Below are 25,430 nucleotides of genomic sequence, written 5' to 3'. Positions count from 1 at the left end.
CACTGTATCTAATTTTGCATATTAATGTCTTCTTGGAGCAACATGTAATGAAAAAAGAAGTGTAATGATGGGAGTAATAAGTGGCAACATTTTCATAATCATATCTAATAATTAATAGGAATATTGATATATAATTTCTTTCACTATTCACTTGTTGTGTCTCCTAAAATGCCTGATAAACATGATTTAGTGTCCTCTACAGTGGACATGTATGAAATCAATGCCCTGTTTTGTAAAAGAAAGTCATATTTTGATTAGAAACCCCATAATATTTTCCTGAGATGTTGATTTATAACAAACAATATGAAAAGTAATCCAATTTAAATAACTACAAAATATTATCATACTTCCATAAGAGTGCTAATTTTGATCATTAAATTAATGTCAGTCATATTTAAAGACCAAGGAGAAGTTGTCATGGTGAAACCTCCAAAATTTGATATCTCTGCAAAGCTCTGAACGTGCTCTTTACAGGCCTTCTGAGTTAAAACTGTGACATGTATAATCACTAAAATCACTAAAATATAAAGTTCACTACAGATGTCAAAAGTCTATTCCTGGGTCCCAGGAGGATATAGTTTTAAAGAATTGGGGCTGTAGCATGTCAGCACAGCTTTAGACATTGCTTGAAACTAATAATGCTTACAGGTCAGGGGCTTGTGATCTATGGTTGTGATTAATGACAGGTGAGCGCGCGTCAGTCTTCAGCGCCGCCAGCCAAAGCGCGAGCGCAGATCTGAATTTAGCAGTTGATGACGTGCTGCACGCACAGAACGTTCTATGAAAAAAATAAATAAATAAAATGTTTTGTCTTTTGGAAGCTGCGTTCAAAATCCATTTGGCTCAAAAATCTGAGGGGGCACCTTCGCTTTGAATGGGCACGAGTCGACGCCCCTGACCTGGACCCTCTGTCGTGAACCGATTGCATAAGAGCTGGACATGGGCTAGTTAAATAGTAATGTAAAGCGAGGTGAATTCACACTCTCTGCAAACTGAGCACGAGGACCACAGCTCAAAATGTCTGGAAATGACTTTGAATCGCTAGAGAAGATTTTGGAGGCACATGTACCTGAGGCAGAACTCAGAAAAGTCAGAACACTGCTGTTCGGAAGAGAGCTGAAGTAAGTCACAAACTCACTAAACGCAGACTACACGTCCCAGAATTCAGTTGACGTGCGATGACGGCTGACTTTAATTTTATATGGATATACCTAGCCTAATGTATAATGAAACTAGCCTACATCTGAAAAACGTTTGATAAACCGGTTCAAACACTCAGAGCATGTGTCCAAATGTAAGATGCTCTCGTCTAGAAGTTAATGCCAAAGAGCGAAAGCTAAAAGTATGTTGTTGGTTTTAGTGTCGTTGGTTCGACACTAGATGTTCATACAGTGAGTAAAGGTTGAAACTGAGTAAATGATTTATGGTGGACTTTGGCCACAAAAAAGGGTCTCAGGGCTTGACGATGACGCCATCGATTTGAATTTGACGTAAACTCTGACATGCTCTGATTTTATCTGACATTTTTTCGCTCTCAGAGATCAAAAAAAAAACAACAACAACAAAAAAAACGTTTTGACATAGCCTAATAATGTTGAACATTAGGCCTACACATAGTTTGTTTGTTCCAGCTAACAAATTAGTATTTTTCCGTATTGTGTAACTGTGAAACATTTAGGTTTTTGCTCATGAATTAAAAGAAAGTGTCTCCAAAATCTTGGAAAATCTGATATTTAACAAATAAGAGAAATACAGTTTAAAATCTACATTGCACCATAATTGTTTGGTGGCTCTTTGCACATTCTCCACACTTTGGTTCCTCATTTTCATACTGAAAAGAAAAACATCTTTTGAAGGACAGAGGACCACAATTCAAAATGTATCATGCATTTACTGACCATTACAACCATATCTGCTCTTCCCTTTTCTTTGAATTTTCATAATGTGTAGCAGTTAATCAGCCTTGTAATAAATGCATTTCAGGAAGCTCAGCCTTCCCCAGAGTGCAATAGAAGCTGCAGCGGAGCAAGATTTTGATCTGAAGGGTTATGTGTTTGAGGCTTCTCCAGAACAGCTCAGACCACCCAGAACTGTCCGCGTGGGACTCATTCAGAACAAGATAGTGCTTCCCACTGATGCTCCTGTGCTTGAACAGGTGAGAGAATGAAGTACACATTACATATAATGGCCAGAGAGGTGGCACATTTTGGCTTTGCCAACCCCTGCCAAAATCAACTATAGGCTACAACAAATTTAATATATCATTATTAATTTGAATTTGTCACACCCCAGGCTTTGTATTCTCATTCTGCTTTCACAGATCACAGCTCTGCACAAGCGTGTGGGGGAGATGGTAGAGGTGGCGGCCATGTGTGGGGTCAATATCGTATGCTTCCAGGAAGCCTGGAGTGAGTACACAAACACACATCACACACACATGGACAACTACCTCCTTTTCTGTTGAATCCACGACTGTCTCAAAGATGCAGTTGGAATATGTACTGCTCACAGGTGTTATGTGAAATATATGGCATCTTTTTTGTTAAATACATTTATATTTATTTGTTGTTGTTTTTTTGGCCAAACTTGCTATTGCGGATTATTGTTGTTAATATATCAGACCACACTTTGTACAATATTAATAAACAAGACATATTTCACAATATATTTTTATATTTTCTAATTGCTGTAATGTATTTTGCTTCTTTTACTTCACTACTTCTTATAGCTCTAAATTAATTTCAAAAACACGCTGAAACACATTCATAGTTGACAAAAAAAGGACTTTTTTTAAAACCTCATTTTAGGTTTGAATGTACAGTATATTATGATTTATATTTAAATGTATACATTTCAGTATATATATATATATCAATAAATTAGAATATCATGGAAAAGTGTTTTTTTCTGTAATGTAATTAAAAACTTTTTTGTTTTCATTTCAAAATAAAAATAAAAATCAGTATCTCAAATTATTAGAATATTTAATTTCAAGTTCTATTAAATTACCATTCTCAGGGTATAAATACTGGGTTTAGGTCAGTAATCCCAACAGCAGTCATGTAGGGTAGTCTGCTGACTTGACAGTTGTCCAGAAGACAATCATCAGGACCCTCTACAATGAAGGTAAGCCACAGAGGGTCATTGCTGAAAGAGCTGGCTGTTCGCAGAGTGCTATGCCAAAACATATTCATGGAAAGCTGACTGGAAGGAAAAAGTGTGGTAGGAAAAGGTGTACAAGTGAAAGGAATGACTGCAGGCTTGAGAAGATTGTCAGGCGAAGCCGATTTAAGAACTCAGGAGAGCTTCAAAAGGAGTGGACTAAAGCTGGAGTCAGTGCATCAAGAGCCACCACACACAGACGTCTTCAGGAAATGGGCTACAACTGTCACATTCCATGTACCAAGCCACTTCTGAACCAAAAACAACGTCAGAGGCGTCTTACCTGGGCTAAGGAGAAAAATAACTGTACTGTTGTTCAGTGGTCCAAAGTAAATTTTGCATTTCATTTGGAAATCAAGGTCCCAGAGTCTGGAGGAAGAGTGGAGAGGCACAGAAACCATGTTGCTTGAAGTCCAGTGTGAAGTTTCCACAGTCATTGATGATTTGGGCTGCCCTGTCATCTGCTGGTGTTGGTCCACCGTGTTTTCTGAAGTTTCAACGCAGCCGTATACCAGGAAATTTTAGAGCACTTCATGCTTCCTTCTGCTGACAAGCTTTATGGAGATGCTGATTTCATTTTCCAGCAGGATTTGGCACCAGCCCACACTGCCAAAGGTACCAAAAGCTGGTTCAATGACCACGGTGTTACTGTGCTTGATTGGCCAGCAAACTTGCCTGACCTGAACCTAGATTATTGTCAAGAGGAAGATGAGAGACACCAGACCCAACAATGCAGATGACCTGAAGGCCGCTATCAAAGCAACCTGGACTTCCATTACACCTGAGCAGTGCCACAGGCTGATCGCCTCCATGCCACGCCGCATTGATGCAGTAATTCATGCAAAATGAGGCCCAACCAAGTATTGAGCGCATAAAAATGAACATACTTTTCAGAAGCCTGACATTTCTGTTTAAAATATCCTCTTTTTTATTTATCTTGTGAAGTATTCTAATTTATTGAGATAATGAATTGGTGGGTTTTTGTTAAATGTGAGCCAAAATCATCACAGTTAAAAGAACCAAAGACTTAAAGTACTTCAGTCTGTGTCCACTGAATTTCTGTAATACACGAGTTCCACAATTTGAGTTGAGTTACTGAAATGAACTTTTCCACGACATTCTAATTTATTGAGATGCACCTGTATATAATATACAGTCAAACCAAAATTTATTCAGAGACCTTGAACATTTCATTCATTAATACAGTTTATTCACTATAGTTTAAAAAAATGGTAATAAAATATGACAAGTTCTCAGAGTTAAACTGTGTCAGATAAAAATATCTTAATTATGTCAGATAACACTTAAGCAAAACATGGTCAGGTCAAAGTGTCTGAATAATTTTTGGTTTTTTATCAGTTTTACTGGTAGTCCACTATATGAAGAATTTTTGGATATAATATGTCACTATAGTATAATATGAACTATAGTGTGCTGCACCCACTAGTAAAAATATATCAGAAATGTAAAAAAAAAAAAAAATTATATATATATATATATAAAATTTACTTCAATAGTAATTACTTCAATAGTAATAATTTTTTAAAAATACAAAAATTCCATGTAGTCCTTTATTCGATGTTCAAGATGATAAAATCTACATGTATGATAGTTAATAACTTAATTTAAAACCATTTTACAAATAATTTTAGATGAAATATATGTTGTCACACTGCAGGATACTATTCGACACATGACCAACTATCCAGGTTCAGTCAGAAATATTACATTTTTTTATTCTATTGCGATCTATAAACCATTTCCTGTTGTCCTCAAGGCAATTCACTGGGCTTATTAATGAACAGAGCGTACAGGATCGGAAGGCTTCTTGACCTTCAGTGATGTAACATGCCCGTGAAGACATCAGCAGAATCTGGTTTACATCAGCAGAGCGCAGCAGGGCCGTAGTGACTAAGTTTAAGCTGCGCTCACAGTTTGTCTGTTTGTGTTGGCCGTGGCGTGCTGTAGGGATGCATGCTGATGAAAGGGAGTCTCATGCTCCAATTATAAACTTTCTAGGCATCCCAAAGGTCATTCAGTCCCTTTGGGTCCTAATAGGTCCCGTTGCCCAGGTTTGAACCCCCTTAACCACCACCCCATGTAAACCTTTGACCCCTGGGCTCTGATTTCCTGTGTTTCCATGCAAATCTATGAAGTATGTTTGCTTTGTTAGTAGTCATTTAAAAATGCCATGTAAACAATGATCATTTCATCCTGCTCTAAACAAAACAACAACTGCTAATGAAAAACAAGACCATAAACTTGTCCACTGTACTTCTCATCCTCCCTCTTTGCAAGAAAAACACAATTTTATTGGACACCAAGAAGAGTCAATTCCAACAGATTAAACTCTCATAAATAAAAATCAGTTCTCGACTCGTAATAATGAAATCTTTTAGGGGAGGAAAAAAAGCATCATTTTCTCTCCTGTCTCCTCTCCACCCATAGCAATGCCTTTTGCGTTTTGCACACGAGAGAGGGAGCCCTGGACAGAGTTTGCCGAATTGGCAGAGGACGGGCTCACCACACGCTTTTGTATTCAGGTAAGAATTGATTAAATGGATGTCTTCATGGAAAAAGTTACACTCATCTTGATCTTTAGCTATACAGTCAAATATTGAACCTCAGTCCCCAAGCTGATTATTTGTTCACTCCTCAAACTCAAGACGAGGCTGTGTTTCTATAAGCATGGACTGAATCCTTTTATTTCCTTGTGCCAATTGCGAAGGGAGTTAGTTTTATATAGGGCATGTTTTTTTTTTTTACTGGTATGGTGCTGTGCAGCTGCTTTAAGGCTGGTAATTTGTTAATGGAAGTATCAGGAGGTTAAACCCACAGAGGGGATGGGGACGTTACTGACCACAGCAAGAGCCACAGACGATGAGCACTGCCGCACGTAACTGTGGAATCTTCTGACACTGAACTCTGAGGAATGAAGTGGCCTTTGACTGTTTACACAGGAACCGCATCTATCCATTCGCAAATATGTCCTAAGATGACATTTCTAGCACCATTCAGTGCTGTTATTAGAAGTATTTTTTTTTTTTTTTGGTCTTTTTGTACACTTTCCTGTTAATATTGTTCAATTGGATTTTTTCATCATGCAGATTCTTCAAGATCACTAGTGATAATGGCAAAAATTGAGAAAGATTTTTGTCCGGGTTTATGAATTTATTAAAAAATACATTAAAAATACAGTTTGATCATAAAATGACTCGGTCTTCTACGATGAGAATGTTTTTAATTTCTAAATTTAAAAAATAAAATGAATTGGATTAATATTAAAATAAACAATATTGAAACTCTTCAGCAGTAATGTACATTTTTAATTTCTCTATTAAATTAATTTTGTTTATTAATTTCAGCATAAAAAAGTCAGTAATACAACTGTCCTGATATCATAATGAAGAAAAAAAAGCCTCATTAAAATAATGAAATTCTTAAAAAAGAAAATTATATATATAATTATATTATATTTAATTATATATATTATATTATATTATATTATATAAGTAATGTTTAATTTTTATACTAAAATATATAATGTTTTCCTAATATTTTCTTAATATTTACCCAATCAAAGTCATGTGGTGCAACCAGCATGCAGAAACATGCAGAATAAAAATACATAAAACAAGAAATTTTATAGAGATGACAATAAGTCTCTTAAAATATCAGATACTTTGATATTTTTAGGATAAGACAAAGTGATTTCATGTGGGAAAATGTCATGCGATTACTCTGCTAATGCTAAAACTATTTGTGCCTGATTTTCATTTTGTAGCTGGCCAAAAAATACAACATGGTGGTGGTGTCTCCCATTTTGGAGAGAGATGAGATCCACGGTGGAACTTTGTGGAACACGGCAGTGGTGGTGTCCAATAATGGCAATGTTCTGGGCAAATCACGGAAGAATCACATTCCCCGTGTGGGAGACTTCAACGAGGTCGGTGTCACCCTCTGCATAACAGTCAAACAACTGTCAGTGTGACAGAACACAGCTACAGTGACACTCTATATTTAGATCAATAGAGTGTCATCACCTATTCACATTAAGCTATGAGTTAATTAGGCTGTAAATTAAATATTAATACAGTGGGGTCCAAAAGACCATTAGTGAAAATGCTTCTTTTTGCATTTTTTGAATTTATGTAAATAAAAAAAACTACAAATTATATTTTTATTGTATTAAAATATAGTCAAAGGACAATATCAGAAGATATATTTATTTTAATGACAGCGGCATGCATGAATTCCACAAGTTTGTGTAAAACCTGAAGATCATGTTCTCCAACATTCTTGAGAATGATCCAAAGAGCATCTTGAGATTCAATAGAAAGAACATCTGATCATCTGTACAAAGATGTCACAAAATTACTTATTTAGTTAGTAACCTATAAATAGTGAAGAATCTCTTATTTATTTTATGTTGTAACATTTCATTATTTATAATTTTTGAAGTCCTATGCTCTTTTTATTTCCAGTTTTAACTGATTAAAAAATCAGACCTTTACTGTACATCCAGTTATCAGTATTTTGTGCTGCTGCATGGGTAATGTATGTCTAAATTGTATTGGATAACTGAAAAGTTGTTCAGTACAGCCACTATAGAAATTCTTCTTTTCAGAGATTTGTTCCAGCATGTTGGGTGTCATTTTTCACCTCCAGGTTAAACGAGTTTGTGTGCGTGTGTATCTGCACTACATGATCTGTGGCACTTTAAGTGGTTGATTTCTCCCCTGCTGTGCTGTTTATCAGTTGTTCCATGTTGTTCCTTTGATCCATTCCACACTGATAATGCTCAATACAGGAAATGTGCCCACTCTCTTTTCCTGGAACACAACTGTACCTGTAGGAACCAGATGGCAGAGACGGCTCTATTCTATTGTTTTCAGTAAAATTAAGGAGAATTTTGATGGCATGCTGGTCAACATCAGATATGTTTTAAAAGGTTTACACGTAAACTCTTCTAGGAAGTCCTGCTTAAGCCTGCCTGAATCATCTGCATTAATTTACACTAGCATCACAAACGGTGGCTACAATCCAAAATACAACATAAAGCATTTATTTTTTATTTTTTTGTAAGCTATGGTCTTTTCATAATCAGGTTGCACAGATATCACATGCACTGACAATTACTGTTTACACATAAGATCATCTTTCATGCTATCTTTACATAGTTGCTGACATAGTTTTACATAGTTTTTCCTAACACATGCCATCAATAGCATGAAGTTTAAAAAATATGTGCATTATTTTGTGATAATCTATAGCCGCCTTTCCATTATTTCTGACATTCTCATACAATTGCTACTTTTGCCCCCTAGTGGCAGTCACACACAACTTTTTTGCAAATCAGCCATTATCCTCCGCTTAATCATGGTAAAATTAATAAATAGTGACTTTATGAATATATACACATAAAACAAAACACCAGCCATACGTCTGAAAGAAAAACAGTAGATTTTCTAGGACTGATTAGCATAAATAATTATAAAACAATTATTACAAAAAAACATTTTCAATGGCAATTCGAAACTGTGCTGTAGATATTCCTGCTGATATTGTTTTTATACAACAGTTTAATAAAAAAGACATAATATTGAGTAGATTAATTTACTTTTCAGACACAATATTTAAAGTTAAATTATGTATTTTTCTATGCCTTCAAAATTTTTTACAAGAGAATCAACTGTGCATCTCTAAGAAATACGCAGTAATAGATTTGTTTTTTTTCCCCTGAATGAATCAGTTTTTTAACAAATCGGTACTTTACTCATAAAGGCAGTGACTGCGTCTAAATATTTATACTTCCCTATATAGTAGACAAAAAACAGTAGATGAAAACAGTAGTATTTCTGAACAGTATTCATAAATCAGTATGAATCAAAAGGTTATGTGAATAGTACCCAAATGACTTACTACTGCCAGTGAGATTCTGAAGTGTGTATTCAATGGACATTTTACTATCCCATGAGGCCATGGGAGAGGATTATTGAATGGCAGTGAAGTGACGCAACTGACAATTGTAGGTCACATGACAATGACAGCATAATGAATGTAGTTGTCCAGATTATATACCTGTAGCTACACGTGTACATATACAACATACTTTTTAATTTTTAATAGAGTATGTGATTTTGGATGCAGCCAATCAATTTCATTACTGAAAAAATCAGCTTAGTAAATGATTCAATGACTTACTCATAAAACAGTCACTTTATTGCCACCTACTGGCTTAAAATATCACTGAAAAACCTACATTCATGACATCTTCATCTCTGCCTAACAGATGTACAGGTATTATAAATAAAGATTATCCCTTTTGGATCTGTTCACATGGCAAATACTGGTGACTTTTTAGGACATTAACCTTTTGATGCATAATGTCCACTACAGAGGAAAGGTCTTTAATACCTAGTTATTTTATACAAAGACATTTATTTATAAAGCATATTTAAATGAGATAAATGAGCCAAAGTGCTATATAATATGTAAAAAAAAAAAAATGTACAGGGTACAGATCTGTAACTCTCTTAAAAAAAAAAAAAAATATATATATATATATATATATATATATATATATATATATATATATAATGTGTGTATATTTATATATATAGAGAGAGAGAGAGATTAAAAATTATTACATTACATAATAGTTTTCTTTAGTCTTCAAATCACCATGAAATAAGAATGGACAATTCTTATTTTTTTATGGAATATTGCAGTATTTATTGTAAATGACTTATCTGTGCACATCCTTATTTTTTTTTAATTCATGTGCCCTCATAATCTTTAATCAAAATAACTTTGCCTGCTTCTTGCAACAACATCTCTTCTCTGGTGACATGTTTACTGACGTGAGGGTGGAACAACCTGTCACTCACATGACATCACAGCAATAGCAAACCACAATGATCCAACCATCAAATCAATTCAGTTTTTCCTACATTTTCCTACAGCCCTACATTTTTTCTTGTTCGAGAAGCCGTTTCACTCAGATTTAGGCTACAGTATGTCACACAAGGAAGTAAACCCCATCGCAACTTAAGTTTCATGGCAATTTTTATGCATCAAAGAGTTAAAGAAATATAAACGAATGATACTAATGTATGAAGTGTTGCTTTTCCATAAATCATCTGCTAAATTGACTCTTTTTCATTCTTCCTCTAGTCGACATATTACATGGAAGGCAACACCAGCCACTCTGTATTCCAGACACAGTTTGGAAAGATAGCTGTTAACATCTGTTACGGCCGACACCACCCTCTCAACTGGTTAATGTACAGCATACATGGGGCTGAGATCATCTTTAACCCCTCGGCCACGGTTGGATCGCTCAGGTATCGTGTTGTACCGCTGTCTTCTCATGGGAATGACACAGAGCCCGTATTCCCTCATGCTGATGCAGGTTTTGTGTTACAGTGAACCAATGTGGTCGATTGAGGCCAGAAATGCAGCCATTGCAAACCACTGCTTCACCTGTGCCATCAACCGTGTGGGAACGGTATGTGCCACCTGTTGTCCAATAACTGTGCCAAAAGATTGTTTAAACTAATATTACATTTATATAATGACCCAGTTGATGCTCTTGAGTCTAAAATATACACCGTAATTGCCAGGAAATGTCCTGTTTGCCCTAACTATGTGCTGTTTATACTGTGATAATATCACAACCACAACTGAAGTAAACCATATATATTCTAATATGATTAGATAAGCACATGCTAATAATTTAAACAGGATTATAAGACAAACTTCAAATAATGTTACACAGATGAAAAAACAAGTTGAGCGGTGCCTTTTTCTTCCTGTGGCTCTGTGGAGTCTGGTCTCTGTTAGTGGTTATAATGTCTTAGAGGGATGACTTTTATTCTCAGAGTTAGATACAGTAAACCAATTATCTTTAAATTGGTTTAAATGGAAGTTATTTGGACAGTCTGTAATGCAGCGCCTCACATATAAAAGCGTTCAGATATGTGTTTTCTGCTGCCCTCTACTGATGTTTTCTGTGCGTACGTGACCTGAGCCTTTGAGTCTTGATATAGATCTCTCTTTTCCAGGAGTATTTCAAGAATGAGTTCACATCTGGAGATGGAAAGAAAGGTATCCATTTAGTTTATGCATGAGCATGTATCTGCGTATGTACAGTAGGCGTGTTTCTTTTATTGTGTGTGTTTTTTGCTTAACCCTTGCTTGTGACGTACACAGAGGAAAAAATTCTGGAATCCTGAAAAGAAACGAAAAACGGACTAGGCTTAAGCCTTGTCCGGTTTCACAGACAAAGTTTAAGCCTAGTGCCAGGTTAAAATGAATGTTTGAGCTGTTTTAACTGAAAGTAACTTGCACTGACATATTTTAAAATTGTTTTATCACAAGATGCACACCAGTAATGTTTTTTTCTAAGGCATGTTTATAAAGGCTACTTAAAGGGATAGTTCACACAAAAATTAAAAATTATCCCATGATTTACTCACCCTCAAGCCATCCTAGATGTATATGACTATCTTCTTTCAGACGAACACAATCAGAGATATATTTAAAAATATCCTGGCTCTATCAAGCTTTATAATGGTAGTGAACGGAGGGACTGTTTTGAAGCGCATCCATCCATCATAAATATAATCCAAATGGGTTAATAAAGGCCTTCTGAAGCGAAGCAATGAGGTTTTGTAAGAAAAATATCCATATTTTAAAAATGTTTAACTATAAAAACTAGCTTCCAGCAGATGATCATACACATTGATTTGCGGCGGAAGAGCTCGGAGGATAGAGCAAAACAAAACACTAGTCACGAATTAGAAGTCTAAACCAAGAAGTTTTCAATATAAGAGGAGCTTGAGTTTGTCACACAGTCCTATTTGTTTAAACCGCGAGAGGCTTACGATACTCCTACATCCTGCGTTATAGGTTACCCATTTGCCGCAAGTTGACTTGCGCAGTAAGTTTGTCGTATGGCGGAAGCTAGGTATTATAGTTTAAAGTTTTAAATATGGATATTTTTCTTACAAAAACCCATCGCTTTGCTTCAGAAGACATTTATTAACCCCTTGGAGCCGTATGGATTATATTTATGATGGATGGATGGATGGATGGATGCATTTTTGGGGGGCTTCAAAACACGCCCCCGTTCAGTACCATTATAAAACTTGGAAGCGCCAGGATATTTTTCAATATATCTCTGATTGTGATCTGAAAAAAGATAAACATATACACCTAGGATGGCTTGAGGGTGAGTAAATCATGGGAAAATGTTCATTTTTGGGTGAACTTTGCCTTTAAATGTCCTGGTTTAACCTAAGCCTGTCTGTGAAACCAGGCCTAAAAGTTATTTTATATTGTAATCATTTTTCACAATATCATCGTTTCTGTTTTTGATCAAATAAGTGCAGCCGTGGTGAGCATAAGAGACATCTTTCAAAAGCATTACAGACCCCAAACTTTTGAACGGTAGTGTATTCCTTGTCTTATTGGTCAAACAGTTTAATTTACAAATAGCTTACTTATAGTTATCTTTGCATATTAAGATGCATATTTTATCTTCCAGAAAATTAAACATTTCACTTTTAATGAACCTAAAATCTGAGTGTAATGAAGACATTTAGTGAGTTCAAGTGCATTTCTCATAAGTCACTCATAGATGGCACTCTTAGCCTAGTAATTCAATTTGGGTCAAACCCTAAAGATCATTCTTGTCAGTATACAATGTGAGTACAGCTGGCTCCTTCTCATAGCTTAGTGTCACTGTGTGTCAGCGTATAAAGGATCTCCGTATCTGTCTGTTAATCTAGCATCTCTGTCAGTGACGGGCTGAGGACAAGGGACCTTGTTCAAAGGTGTCGTGTTCCTAAAGCTCTGGACTGTCTGGCTCTGTTCTCACTTTCAGCCCTCATTACTGTTGCATAAGCCTACAACCTGAACAAAAAATCCCACTCTGCTGTTTTACATGCATGTACAGCCTCCATGTAACATGACCAGGGTCACAGACATACACCGCAACATATACAGGGGGGGCAGTTTTCCATGAATAGGGTACAAAATAAAGCCTAGAACTATTGAATAATAAACTTTTTTTTCTTTCCCAACATGATCAGTGAAACGAGATGCTTAACCTTCAGAAAATGCTTAACATCAGCCTCAGGAGATGAAACTAGATATTGTATGAGCGGTTTTATTTTCCATTCATTTTCTGAAATTTGCAACCCTGTTTGCAAAATTTGAGACACGAGTAAATACAGTTTAAACTGATGTGTAGCTGAGTTAAAACATAAATACATATACAAATTTATAGACAAAATGCAAAAAAATGGGTAATTTAGGATCAAATGTTGATTTGTATGTAATTAATGAACTTACACTTCCATTCATAGGTTTGGGGTTGCAAGGACACATTAAACTGACCAAAAGTGACAATAAAGACATTTATAATATTGCAAAAGATTTCTATTTCAATTAAATGCTGTTCTTTTGAACTTTCTATTTTTTAAAGAATACTAAAAAAAAAAAAAAAAAGATCAGTATCTACAAAAATATTTAAGAACTTTTTTTTTTAACATTGGTAATAATAAATGTTTCTTGAGCATCAAAACAGCATATTAGTGATTTCTGAAGGATCATGTGACACTGAAGACTGTAATGATGCTGAAAATTCAGCTTTGCCATCACAGGAATAAATTACATTTATAAAATATATTAAAATAGAAAACTTATTTTAACTTGTAATAATTTTACAATATTACTGTTTTTACTGTGTTTTTGTTCAAATAAATAGCCTTGGTGAGCATGAGACTAATTTTAAAATCACTAAAAAAAAAATATATATATATATATACACACACACACACATTACTGAATCCAAGCTTTTGAACGGTGCATTTATTATATGATTTCCGATTTGCCTCACCCGTAGCACACCATGACTTTGGCCATTTTTATGGCTCCAGCTATGTAGCTGCACCTGACGGCAGCAGATCCCCAGGATTATCCAGAACCCGTGACGGCCTTCTGGTGACAGAGCTGGACTTGAACCTAAATCGCCAAGTTGCAGACAAATGGAACTTCAAGGTGGGATAAAAATCACTACAGTATATGTTCAACAATACATTTCTTTCAGCAAGATATCTTATTGTGATCATCATCATCAGAGGGAGGTTTATTCCCTTTGACACAAGTCCTTCCAGGACTAATCATATTGATATTGAAATAGGACAGTCTCTAGTAGTGTCTTTGTGCCATTCACACATGTGAATCTCTCCACAGATGACTGGGAGGTATGAAATGTACGCAGAGGAGCTGAAAAAAGCCGTCCAGCATGACTTCAAACCCAACATTGTTAAAGAGTGATCTTATGAGGAAAACAGGAGTGCCAAAAGCCCTGAGGAACTGTGCTTTCTGCTGAAAGCCAAATGCTACAGATGCAGAAGAACCACATTATGTATTACAGATCTGTTATTTTGAATTTAACAAAATAAACTGATAAATTATATAAATTAAGTTATTTTTAAGGTAAATAATGGAATGCACTTGATTAAAATACAAATCCAATTTTATTCATTTCCTAAATGCAACTATATATTTCATAAAAATAAAGTTTGCCATATCATACCATATCAACATTCCTTAAGTTCTTTAAAAAAAAAAAAAAAGAAAAGAAAAGAAAAAAAAAAGCACAAGCTGATGTAATCGGATACCTGATGTCTTAAAAATCACAAAAATAACATTTTAACATGAATGTCAAAGATTAAATAACAGAATTATGGCTGGTGGAACACCATAGTGCAAGCATTTCATTCATCTGCCATTTTGTCACAATTGAACCATCTGGACCACTGAGCAGGCATAGTGTGTTTACAAGCGAACAGCAAAGCATTCACAACACTGTGTTCAGACCATTTCAAACGGTGCACGACTCTATTCCACAAAACAACTGACGTAAACCTCTAAACGTAGTGTTCCTGTTCTCTCTCTGAGGAATTAACATAGTGGAATTACACCAACACGTTATAATAATGAGAATTTAACAACAAAATATTGTCATTTAAAATGGGTCTAATACTGTACTAATGATGAGTGCGTTTAAAATGTACTTTATGGACAAGGTTCACAGTTGAGAGTAACCCACAAAGCAGCCAAACTCTCACTTGCTACTCTACATGAGGTTATGACAGACGTCCAGGTGATTTTATTTTTGAGGAAACCCCCTGGAGTAAGTGAATCCACACGTATTGCACCTATGAAACATTTCTTTCCTGACAGTGGGATATAATTTAGCATACTGGATTTATCATATCTTACCTGAGTTTTTTTTTAAAAAAAAACAACCTCTTTCCTCTTTCACAATAATTAAAATCGTTCACTGTATGCTCAATTAAGTGGCTTCCAAGAGGAAAAATAAAATAAGAAAATCATCACAACCCCATGATTTTGCAAGGTTACCCTGATCACAAAATCTCTATCTTTACATGAATGAAAAACATTATGTACACTCCTTCTCTACCTCTTACAGTGGCAGAGACTATATAAATCAAATGTGCTAGATAAAAATATAAGTCCACATCACAATAATGATGAGTTACATATACATAGCATCTTCCTTTCCTTTCTGTGTGAATATTTCATTCTGTGGCTGATGTAGCACCATAGTAATGTTTTGTGCGACGCTATAGCTCTTAAGAGGACCATAGCCGGAGGTGACGCATACTACCTGCAATTGGTCATCAGCGCTGGTACCTGTTGGCAAAAAAGCTACCCAGCCAACCACAGTGGATGCTAAAGGTGTGTTAAATGCGTGTTCATTCAAAAGCGGTAAAGACTCAATCATCTTTGTAGATGAACAGAATGTCCTCGTCAGTTCCGTAGCTTCTTCTGGCCTCCTCAAAATTGCTAAAGCTAGTGCAGCACACACCTGTCAATCAAAAAGAGGGCCATACATGAGACAAAGTTCCTGCAATGGTTATAAAAATAACCATAATAAACTATAATAACCCAGGCGGATGGTTCCAAGATGTAAATGGCCTCAAAAGAGCATTTGAAATCTTAGAAATGTATAAATTGCATTAGATAATGAAGTATCAAACATCAAAAAGGCATCTGCAAACAAATTCAAGGTCGTTTGACAATCTGCAAGTATGTATTTTATAGGGTTACAATGAAAATTCTGTCATTTACTCACCCTCTTACAAACCTGTAAGACCTTCAATGTTCACGTCCAGCGCTTCAAGGTTCTACGTCAGAACGGCGGCTTAGTGTTCGGCTCCTGCGTCAGCATCACACGCATGCATCGTGCTGCTCACGTGAACAGCATCAGCCAATAGTGAGCCATCGTTTTGATGTAGAACCTGGAAGCGCTGAACACTTTTTTTTTGCACAAAAAAAGTATTCTCCTCACTTCATAAAATTAAGGTTGAACCACTGCAGTTACGTTGACTATTTTAACGACGTCTTTAGTAGCTTTCTAGACCTTGAAATTGGTGGTTAAATTGCTGTCTATGGGGGATAAAAAAACCTCTCGGATTTCATTAGAAGATGAACAAAGGATTTACAGGTGTGGAACGACATGAAGGTGAGTAATTAATGACAGAATTTTCATTTTTGGGTGAACTAACCCTTTATGGTCTTTATGGTTAGATTAGATGGTAAACAAACAATCAGTTCATATAATCAACATGTTGGATGCAGGAGAAATGGGCAGGAATTAAGATCTGAGCAAATCTGATAAGGGCCAAATTGTTATGGCAAGTCGACTGGGTTAGAGTACCTCTGAAAAAGCAAGGCTTGTGGGTTGCTCCCAGTCAGCAGTGGTGAGAATTTACCAACAGTGGTCTGAGAGGGACAAACCACAAAGCAACAGGGTGTTGATCCTCTTTCAGCAGGATAATTCACCCTGCCACACATCGCTCAGGAATGGTTTGAGGAACATGATGAAAAGTTCAAGGTGCTGCTCTGGCTTCCATATTACTATGGAAGTAAGATAATGCCAAATGTTTTTGAAATAAAAAGCTTGTTGAATTGCACTATTTGAAAAAAATATGCATTACATTAGCTGTGCTTGCATTTAGATGCACTGTATTTTTAAGGCTTGCATGTTTATGGGATGAAATTCAACACAATCGTATATTTAAGCTGTGAATATTTCAATTAAAAATATTTCACACACATTTTCATTATTAAAAATTCAATAATTCATATTCACCTTTCAAATTTCACTTCCAAAATATTCATTCTGTTTAAAAATACAACCTATATAATTCGACTAGCAATTTTCAGTCCATTTTATTTCGCTTTACAAATTCGCTCCCACAAATTCAGTGGTTCAAATTCGGCAGAAAATTCAACATTTCACATCCGGGAACTGCAGGAAGAGCAGTAGAGTGCCGATGCATCATCTCTATCTGCTGTTAGTCTGCTTCACCAGCAGGTGCCGCTAGCGGCTGTTTACAAAGACGAGCAACGGCTAGTAAGTCATCATTCATTCATAAAAACGGATTTACAGAATTAGAGCAAGCATAAGTGAATATGTGATTATTATCAGGGCCAGTATAAATGCAGAAAAGCTGATAAAGACACAAAAACTGCATTTATGTTTAATTCAGTGTATTTACGCTTACTTTCCCAGTGTAGCTACAGCTTTCTGTACAGTGAACAAGATAACGTTATTGCCCGATGTTGGTGTACAGATCAAACGTTAAATCTGAGATAGACATATATTTCTCTCTGTTGTTTAGTTTCCTTAACTTTATATCACAGGGCTGTGTTGTAATACTAGGGCTTCCCTCATCCGTCATAGGATTGCCCTGCCATCAGGACAAAAACTCTTAACACAGCTTAATGGACTCGTACAGTGATATAAAAGACCAAACTCGCACCTCATTTGTGATGTAGGTTAGACTATATAGGCTCCAAGAAAGCAGATACTGGCATAAAGTTGATTTGACACTGAACGTTTGATTATGATACTCGCAAATTTAGGGACCGTCTCTAAAGTTACGACATTTGGTATTCACGTTTCTACCTTCAATTGCATTTAAAGAGAATGACTTAGTCACAAAACCAACTGTAAATTGTTCATCTAGCTGTCAGGTATAATGCAAACCTTTTAGATTTTTGATGTTTATTATAATAAAAGGTAACACTTTATATTAAATAGTTGATATGAACGAACAATGAACTGCACTTCTACAGCACTTACTAATCTTTGTTCATGTTAATTCCAGCATTTACTAATACATTACTAAAATCAAGAGTTGTATTTGTCAACTTTAGTTAATGCACAGTGAAGTAACATGAACAATGAACTGCTGTATTTTTATTAACGTTAACAAAGATTAACAAATACAACAACAAATGTGTTGCTCATGGATAGTTCACATTAGTTAATACATTATGAACCTTACTGTAAAGTGGTTCCAAATAAACTGTTAAGTAATATGTAAAGATTGCTATGTATTTCACTACTGTATTGGATTATACAAAAAATGCCATAACTTAAAGCTCAATAGCATATGATGAGAATGATTTAGTCACCAAAACTACCTGTGAAGTGTTCATCTATAGGTGCCAGGTCAAAGAGTGATGCACCCTTCTCTCTCTCTCTCTCTCTCTCTCTCTCTCTCTCTCTCTCTCACACACACACACACACACACACATATTCAAACACACTCAACTCAAAGTACATGCACATATACTTTTTCTTTTTTTTACACATTCATCACACAATTAGTTCTACTTAGTTAATTTTATTTCTAAATTTTATTTAAAATTTGTATAAGCAGGATAATCTATGATCAGGTAAAATAAAAAATGAACAAAGTAAAAAAAAGTGTGATGAACGTGTAAAAAAAATAAATAAATAAATAAATAAATAGTATATATATATGCATGTACTTTGAGTGAGGTGTGTTTGAATATGTATATGTGCATGTGTGTCTACAAGAGTTTGGTAGAAACGTGAATACCAAATGTCGTAACTTTAGAGACGGTCCCTAAATTTGCGAGTATCATAATCAAACGTTCAGCGTCAAATCAACTTTATGCCAGTATCTGCTTTCTTGGAGCCTATATAGTCTAACCTACATCACAAATGAGGTGCGAGTTTGGTCTTTTATATCACTGTACGAGTCCATTAAGCTGTGTTAAGAGTTTTTGTCCTGATGGCAGGGCAATCCTATGACGGATGAGGGAAGCCCTAGTATTACAACACAGCGCCGCGATATAAAGTTAAGGAAACTAAACAACAGAGAGAAATATATGTCTATCTCAGATTTAACGTTTGATCTGTACACCAACATCGGGCAATAACGTTATCTTGTTCACTGTACAGAAAGCTGTAGCTACACTGGGAAAGTAAGCGTAAATACACTGAATTAAACATAAATGCAGTTTTTGTGTCTTTATCAGCTTTTCTGCATTTATACTGGCCCTGATAATCATCACATATTCACTTATGCTTGCTCTAATTCTGTAAATCCGTTTTTATGAATGAATGATGACTTACTAGCCGTTGCTCGTCTTTGTAAACAGCCGCTAGCGGCACCTGCTGGTGAAGCAGACTAACAGCAGATAGAGATGATGCATCGGCACTCTACTGCTCTTCCTGCAGTTCCCGGATGTGAAATGTTGAATTTTCTGCCGAATTTGAGCCACTGAATTTGTGGAAGCGAATTTGTAAAGCGAAATAAAATGGACTGAAAATTGCTAGTTGAATTTTATAGGTTGTATTTTTAGACAGAATAAATATCTTGGAAGTGAAATTTGAAAGGTGAATATGAATTATTGAATTTTTGATAATGAAAATGTGTGTGAAATATTTTTAATTGAAATATTCACAGCTTAAATATACGACCATGTTGAATTTCATCCCATAAAAATGCAAGCCTTAAAAATACAGTGCATCTAAATGCAAGTACAGCTAATGTAGTGCATATTTGTTTTCAGTTAGAGCAATTCAACAAGCTTTTTATTTCAAAAACATTTGGCATTAATTTACTTCCATATATTACCCAGATCTCAATCCAACTGAGCATCTGTGGGATGTGCTGAACAAACAAGTTCGATCCATGGAGGCTCCACCTCACAACCTACAGGACCAACAGTATATATATATATATATTAGTTGACCTTCTGTTGGCTCAGACCATCAATGAGCAATGAGCCTTTGGCACCCAACACCCTGCCGGTTTGTGGTTTTCCCTTTCGGACCACTTGATAAATTCTCACCACTGCTGACCGGGAGCAACATACAAGCCTTGTCATTTCTGAGATATTTTGACCCAGTTGCCTCACCATAACAACTTGGTCCTTATCAGAGTCATATATACATATATACACATAATATACACACACACACACACACACACACACACACACACACACACACACACTTGTGCTGTTCTTAAAAAAATGCCACTTGGTTTAATGTCAATTGGTTTAAAAGCAGTTTCAAAAGCAAAACTGGTATTAAGACTTATCCAAACTCAATACATACGGTCCGAGTAGGCGGGATTGTTGTAGAAGATGCTGCCGGTATTGCGGTTAAATCCACACACCACCACGAAGTGGCCCTGGTAATCTGGCTTCCTGCAGAAGCACTTCTGACCCACAGGGAGGAAACAGCAGTATTTGACAGGCGTGGAGCACAGCTCACACACCAGCACCACTGCATTGACCAGCACGATGGCCACATGACCCTGCTCCAGGTGGCTCTGAATCTCTTGAACTGTAACAGAGCTACAAGAGACAGATGTGATCAGATTTCTTCATGCACTGCACAGGAGTTTCAGCTGACATATGCTTTGATAAAATCTTGTAAATTTCAGATACGATGGAACAGGAAATATATATACACAAGGAAAAATGGCTGAAATTTGATACTATTTTGTCTAAATGGAATTAAAATCAAATGTTTTCGATTGATTTTAAGCATTCCCATTGCTACATCTGTAGAACGTGACAAACAGTGCCATGGGGAATGGGTTTGATTCCCAGGTGAATGCATGAACGGAGAAAAAAATGCCTTTGATGCAATGTGAGTGAGTCGCTTTAGTAAAAATAAGAGGAAATGTTCATGATTAAATGCATAATTAAACACAATATCACCGATAGCAATAAATTAAAAATAGTCCACGATACGGTCCAATAACTGATATATTGTGCATGGCTATTTTTTGACCAATGATTTGCAATGAGTTTTCCAGTCATGTTTGATTACAGCATAAACATTGTTTTATATTCGTATTATAGAGATGGATCAAACATTTTAAGCTGAGCATAACTTGACAAACTAGAAATAATTTAAATTTATATTGTCTTTTTTAAAAATTTCATTAATTTCCACAATTTTTTGTCTAATATTTCTAGGTTTTCCATGACAGTGGTAATCCTGTATATCAAGCACAAAATGACAGCATGCTTCACAGAACAAAAAAAAAAGAAAAAGTGACAAATGTGGAAAAACCTCACCATTTCTTCACGAGGACTCCTTTGCTTTCAGCATTCATAAAGAGTTCATTCACTCTGTCCTCCTCCTTTTCAAAATGCTTTTTGTAGAAAGACTGAAGCAGGAGAACACAGGAAACAGTGCCAAGGTGATCAGTTATAACATCTGAGTCAAGACTGATCCTTTGACAAATTACAGCTCCTCAATCATAAAAACTAATGCTTTAACATTGTCTTTTCTTTTTTTTTTTTTGAAAAAATGAACTGAAACACCCATAATTTGACACAAAGCTTGCACTCTATCCTCAGTGATCATGACTGTAACACACCTGGTTCCTGAAGCCCTTGTCCACGCCGAGAGTCTGTGTGCAGAAGCAGTGTCTGACCCCCAGCTTACACATGAGATAAGCCAAGTCAATAGTCCACACGCTCTCTGTGAACTCCAAGTCCAAACACGCTCTCTGAAATTCCTCCTCACTTACTGGATGTAAATACCTGCACACACAAAGAAGAGTTAATATAAATATGTAAATATGTATCATTAGGGTAATTGTTGCAGGATAATGCATCACTTAGGATTCATACTTACTCCAGGACCATTCTCGAACAGGCCAAGCCACAATCCCAGTGATACAGCTGCCGGATGACCGGTACGTTTAGCATCACATCATCTGGCAGAACAAGGTCAGAAAAGAAGTTGGCAATGTCACTGTGCCACAATGAGCAGCTTTTGATCTATTCACATTATCATAAGTTTTGAGGACAAATTAGTTTTGGTTGTGAACTGAATTATATCGAGGCTGAGCCACTCATTTTATTCATGTAAAACAAACTCTTTTTTAAAAACAGGTCAATTAGAGTGATTAACAACTTAAAGTTAAACACAAGCAGCTCAATACATGAACTGTTCATTGAAATGTAATATATCCGGGTTGTGTATTTCGTCCAGTATTGTATGTCAGAGAAGGATCATGATTGATTATAATGCTAGTTGGGTTAAACAGTTACCAGCCATCTAAGACGTAGCATTTGAATGTAATTTAACACAAACTTACCGTTCATGATGCAGTCTGTGTGTGTGTGTGTCTCTCTTTATCTCTGTTGTTGTGTTTCAGTGATGTTTAATATCAGGACTTGATTCATGAAGACTGTCTGCTAGCAGGGTTAGCCGGACAGCCGTTGCCCTCCTGTCCTCTACATCAGACACGCTGAAATCTGTCCATCTTCAGCTCGATGAGAGATGCTGAGAGGCTGTTGGAGAAAAGAGGTAAAACAGCTACAAACTCGACTTGTTTAACCCACGCCTTGTGGTCATTCCCAGGGATGAATGTTTCACTTCCTGTCAATCCAAATGCAAGTGAGCGTCAGCGCATTGAGAATAGGGAGAACTGCGTCCTCTGCTGGAAAGACGAGAAATGACAGCAAGACGCCACCTTCAAACTAAAATGTATTTATATTATGTTTATATGGCTTATGTTTATACAATGGTGGAAATGGCCTAGATTCATTGGGGGGACCCTATTTGAGGACTTATTTCTATTTTATATCTTAAACATGCAGAAAATCTCACTATTTATGCATGAAATTTGCATAGCGTTTGGAGGCTATTATGTTGATAAAAGATGGAAATACTGTTTTGAACAGCTCGCCATTGAAATTCACCCACTGAGTGAATACTATACAGATTTATGTACGTATGTATTTCTAGTCAACATAAAAATAAAAAGACGAACCAAGATATTTACAGAACTTCTAAACTTAACTGATTTAAATTATATAATTATATTCTATTTTAAGGAACTTATAAGCATATCAAATTAAACAAAAGTTGAGTTAATATATGTATTTTAATCTTTGGTTACCCTCAAAAAGCGAAAATAAAGTTTGGTAATAAGAAACGTTTGTTCCGTCATTCAGTCCAGTAGGTGGCAGTGCGTGTCTCCAGTACAATAGAATCTCCGGAAATTCTACTGAACGCCGAAGACAAAACTGTTTGTGGACGTTTGGTGTACGTTTGGGTGAGTTTTTATTCATTTCTTTGAGAAAAAAATTAGAAAGAAAACTGGAACGTGTTTGTCGGTAATTATTTGTAGATTTATGTTCAATAATTAACTCTAGTTGTGTGGGATTTTTCTTGCTTGTTTATGAGAAACCTCAAGATCTTGTGTCGGTGTCATTCATTTAGTCTACTCAACTTCCATTATCGTTCTCCTCCTTGTAATACAAAGATTTACCTTTTGTCGAAGTTATTTCTCATCTGCCAAATGTTCTGCAGTGTCTTATTTTCTCTCTCTTACAGTTCATAGATAACTTGTTAAGATGTCGATTGGAGTGCCCATCAAAGTTCTTCACGAAGCAGAGGGACACATAGTGACCTGTGAAACCAACACTGGGGAGGTTTACAGGGGCAAACTAATCGAGGCTGAGGACAACATGAACTGCCAGGTACTTGGTATTTGTATTGCAAACTAATTTTAATGCGTGAAATTAAATGCATATCATCTAAAATATGCTTTATTTTCCCCTATAGATTTTATTCTATAAGTAGAGTTTAGTTTGTAGTTCTATCAGTCTTTGCGTTGGATATTATTCTTTTAATTCATAATAAGGTTTGCACAAAATGAAAGCACCCCTCTGTCTGTTGTCTTGTTAGAAAGTTTACCTTATCCTTTATTTTCTATCTTCAATTTCCTCCAGATGGCAAATATCACAGTCACATACAGGGATGGCCGTGTATCTCAGTTGGAACAGGTGTATATTCGTGGCAGTAAAATCAGGTTTCTCATCCTGCCCGACATGCTGAAAAATGCTCCTATGTTAAAGAGTATGAAGAACAAAAATCAGGCAGCTGGTGCAGGTCGAGGAAAAGCAGCTATTCTCAAAGCCCAAGGTATATACAGCTTCTTGAACACATCTTACATCAGAAACATGTTTTTTTTATATATATATATATATATAGAATTAATGAGACATTTATATTTTGTGTTATAAAATGACAAACTTTGTTTGCATTAATGTTTTTGCAGTGGCTGCCAGAGGACGTGGGCGTGGTGGACCAGGACGAGGGAACATATTCCAGAAGAGACGCTAGTTTTATATTGATACCCCTTTTTTTATAATTTTACCAGCATTTAGGTTTGATCTATTTTATATTGTTCTTTTTATGCTTTGGATAATAAATGGGTGATTTTGCTATTTGTTTCGATTCTGTGAGTCTTTCTGAGGTGGTCTTTTTTGTTAAAATGTTTATAATCTTGTATACTCTGTTCATCGGTAGAGCTGGGATACTCCGACTCGAGTATAAGTGAACATAAACAGTAGGGAAACTAATAAATCTGCTGCTGTCTATGTCCTTAATGATAATCAAACAACAAAAGAAAAATTATTCACTGCTCTTGGCTGAGTAACTTTAAACAATGAGCATTTATATTTCATGGATAGTGTGAAGATTGGGTTAAGTGTCTAGTAGGTTATTTCTGTAGTAGCCTATACTATAGACCTACATGAAACAGTTTATTCAAGTTTATTTTTGATATATTTGTTCTTTTGCTTGAACGTTTTACTTGCATGATTTAGGCTAATAGTTTTTTCTGTTGTAATGAAATTACTTTTTAAAAAACAAACATGGTGGCAGCTTCTAATTTCAAAGGAAAAGGATATTTCTAAGATCTTTGAAGCAGTAGTTTACATGGATCAAAATTCAGAAACAACAGAAAATCCCTCATTTTTATATACTAATTAATACTATAGCTTTTAACTATGGTAAATATGGAAATATAGAGTAATTATATGCAGGCATCCTCACAGTAAGCTTCCAATAATGTAATTTGTTC

At 35.8% G+C, this 25,430-nt stretch overlaps 3 protein-coding genes across 4 annotated transcripts; 2 read left to right on the top strand and 1 right to left on the bottom strand.

The window, feature by feature from the left end:
- Positions 1-861: 861 nt before the first annotated feature.
- upb1 (ureidopropionase, beta) lies at positions 862-14,562 on the top strand. Its single transcript, XM_067394869.1, has 10 exons — positions 862-1,121; positions 1,984-2,155; positions 2,321-2,408; positions 5,611-5,705; positions 6,947-7,108; positions 10,339-10,508; positions 10,591-10,672; positions 11,229-11,271; positions 14,075-14,229; positions 14,425-14,562. Exons 1-10 carry the CDS (start codon positions 1,018-1,020, stop codon positions 14,506-14,508), a joined length of 1,155 nt encoding a protein of 384 aa, XP_067250970.1. The 5' UTR covers positions 862-1,017; the 3' UTR covers positions 14,509-14,562.
- Positions 14,563-15,931: 1,369 nt separating this feature from the next.
- gucd1 (guanylyl cyclase domain containing 1) lies at positions 15,932-22,792 on the bottom strand. Its single transcript, XM_067394870.1, has 6 exons — positions 22,653-22,792; positions 22,187-22,268; positions 21,927-22,092; positions 21,622-21,713; positions 20,648-20,889; positions 15,932-16,069 (listed from the first exon to the last, which is right to left on the bottom strand). Exons 1-6 carry the CDS (start codon positions 22,657-22,659, stop codon positions 15,978-15,980), a joined length of 681 nt encoding a protein of 226 aa, XP_067250971.1. The 5' UTR covers positions 22,660-22,792; the 3' UTR covers positions 15,932-15,977.
- snrpd3 (small nuclear ribonucleoprotein D3 polypeptide) lies at positions 22,756-25,047 on the top strand. 2 transcript variants are annotated; one of them, XM_067394871.1, is made up of 5 exons: positions 22,756-22,864; positions 23,515-23,615; positions 23,897-24,042; positions 24,295-24,487; positions 24,624-24,936. In XM_067394871.1, exons 3-5 carry the CDS (start codon positions 23,917-23,919, stop codon positions 24,686-24,688), a joined length of 384 nt encoding a protein of 127 aa, XP_067250972.1. In that variant the 5' UTR covers positions 22,756-22,864; positions 23,515-23,615; positions 23,897-23,916; the 3' UTR covers positions 24,689-24,936. The 2 variants fall into 2 exon arrangements, with proteins under 2 accessions (XP_067250972.1, XP_067250973.1); XM_067394872.1 differs by lacking the exons at positions 22,756-22,864; positions 23,515-23,615 and adding an exon at positions 23,660-23,676 and having other exon boundaries at positions 24,624-25,047.
- Positions 25,048-25,430: the final 383 nt, after the last annotated feature.

The sequence above is a fragment of the Chanodichthys erythropterus genome, chromosome 9, assembly GCF_024489055.1.
Source record: "Chanodichthys erythropterus isolate Z2021 chromosome 9, ASM2448905v1, whole genome shotgun sequence".
Taxonomy (NCBI): domain Eukaryota; kingdom Metazoa; phylum Chordata; class Actinopteri; order Cypriniformes; family Xenocyprididae; genus Chanodichthys; species Chanodichthys erythropterus.
The sequence above is the reverse complement of the archived record's forward strand: the minus strand, read 5'-3'. Positions and strand labels throughout refer to the sequence as shown.

Excerpts from the sequence above, each read along its gene's own strand:
- upb1 (XM_067394869.1), top strand. The coding sequence starts at position 1,018 with ATGTCTGGAAATGACTTTGAATCGCTAGAGAAGATTTTGGAGGCACAT. Across the intron at positions 10,509-10,590 it reads GCCACGGTTGGATCGCTCAG|TGAACCAATGTGGTCGATTG; the intron begins GTATCGTGTTGT and ends TTTGTGTTACAG. Across the intron at positions 14,230-14,424 it reads CAGACAAATGGAACTTCAAG|ATGACTGGGAGGTATGAAAT; the intron begins GTGGGATAAAAA and ends ATCTCTCCACAG.
- gucd1 (XM_067394870.1), bottom strand. Across the intron at positions 22,093-22,186 it reads TGTTCGAGAATGGTCCTGGA|GTATTTACATCCAGTAAGTG; the intron begins GTAAGTATGAAT and ends TTGTGTGTGCAG. Across the intron at positions 20,890-21,621 it reads GGAGTCCTCGTGAAGAAATG|CTCTGTTACAGTTCAAGAGA; the intron begins GTGAGGTTTTTC and ends TGTCTCTTGTAG.
- snrpd3 (XM_067394872.1), top strand. The coding sequence starts at position 23,917 with ATGTCGATTGGAGTGCCCATCAAAGTTCTTCACGAAGCAGAGGGACAC. Across the intron at positions 24,043-24,294 it reads AGGACAACATGAACTGCCAG|ATGGCAAATATCACAGTCAC; the intron begins GTACTTGGTATT and ends AATTTCCTCCAG. Across the intron at positions 24,488-24,623 it reads AGCTATTCTCAAAGCCCAAG|TGGCTGCCAGAGGACGTGGG; the intron begins GTATATACAGCT and ends ATGTTTTTGCAG.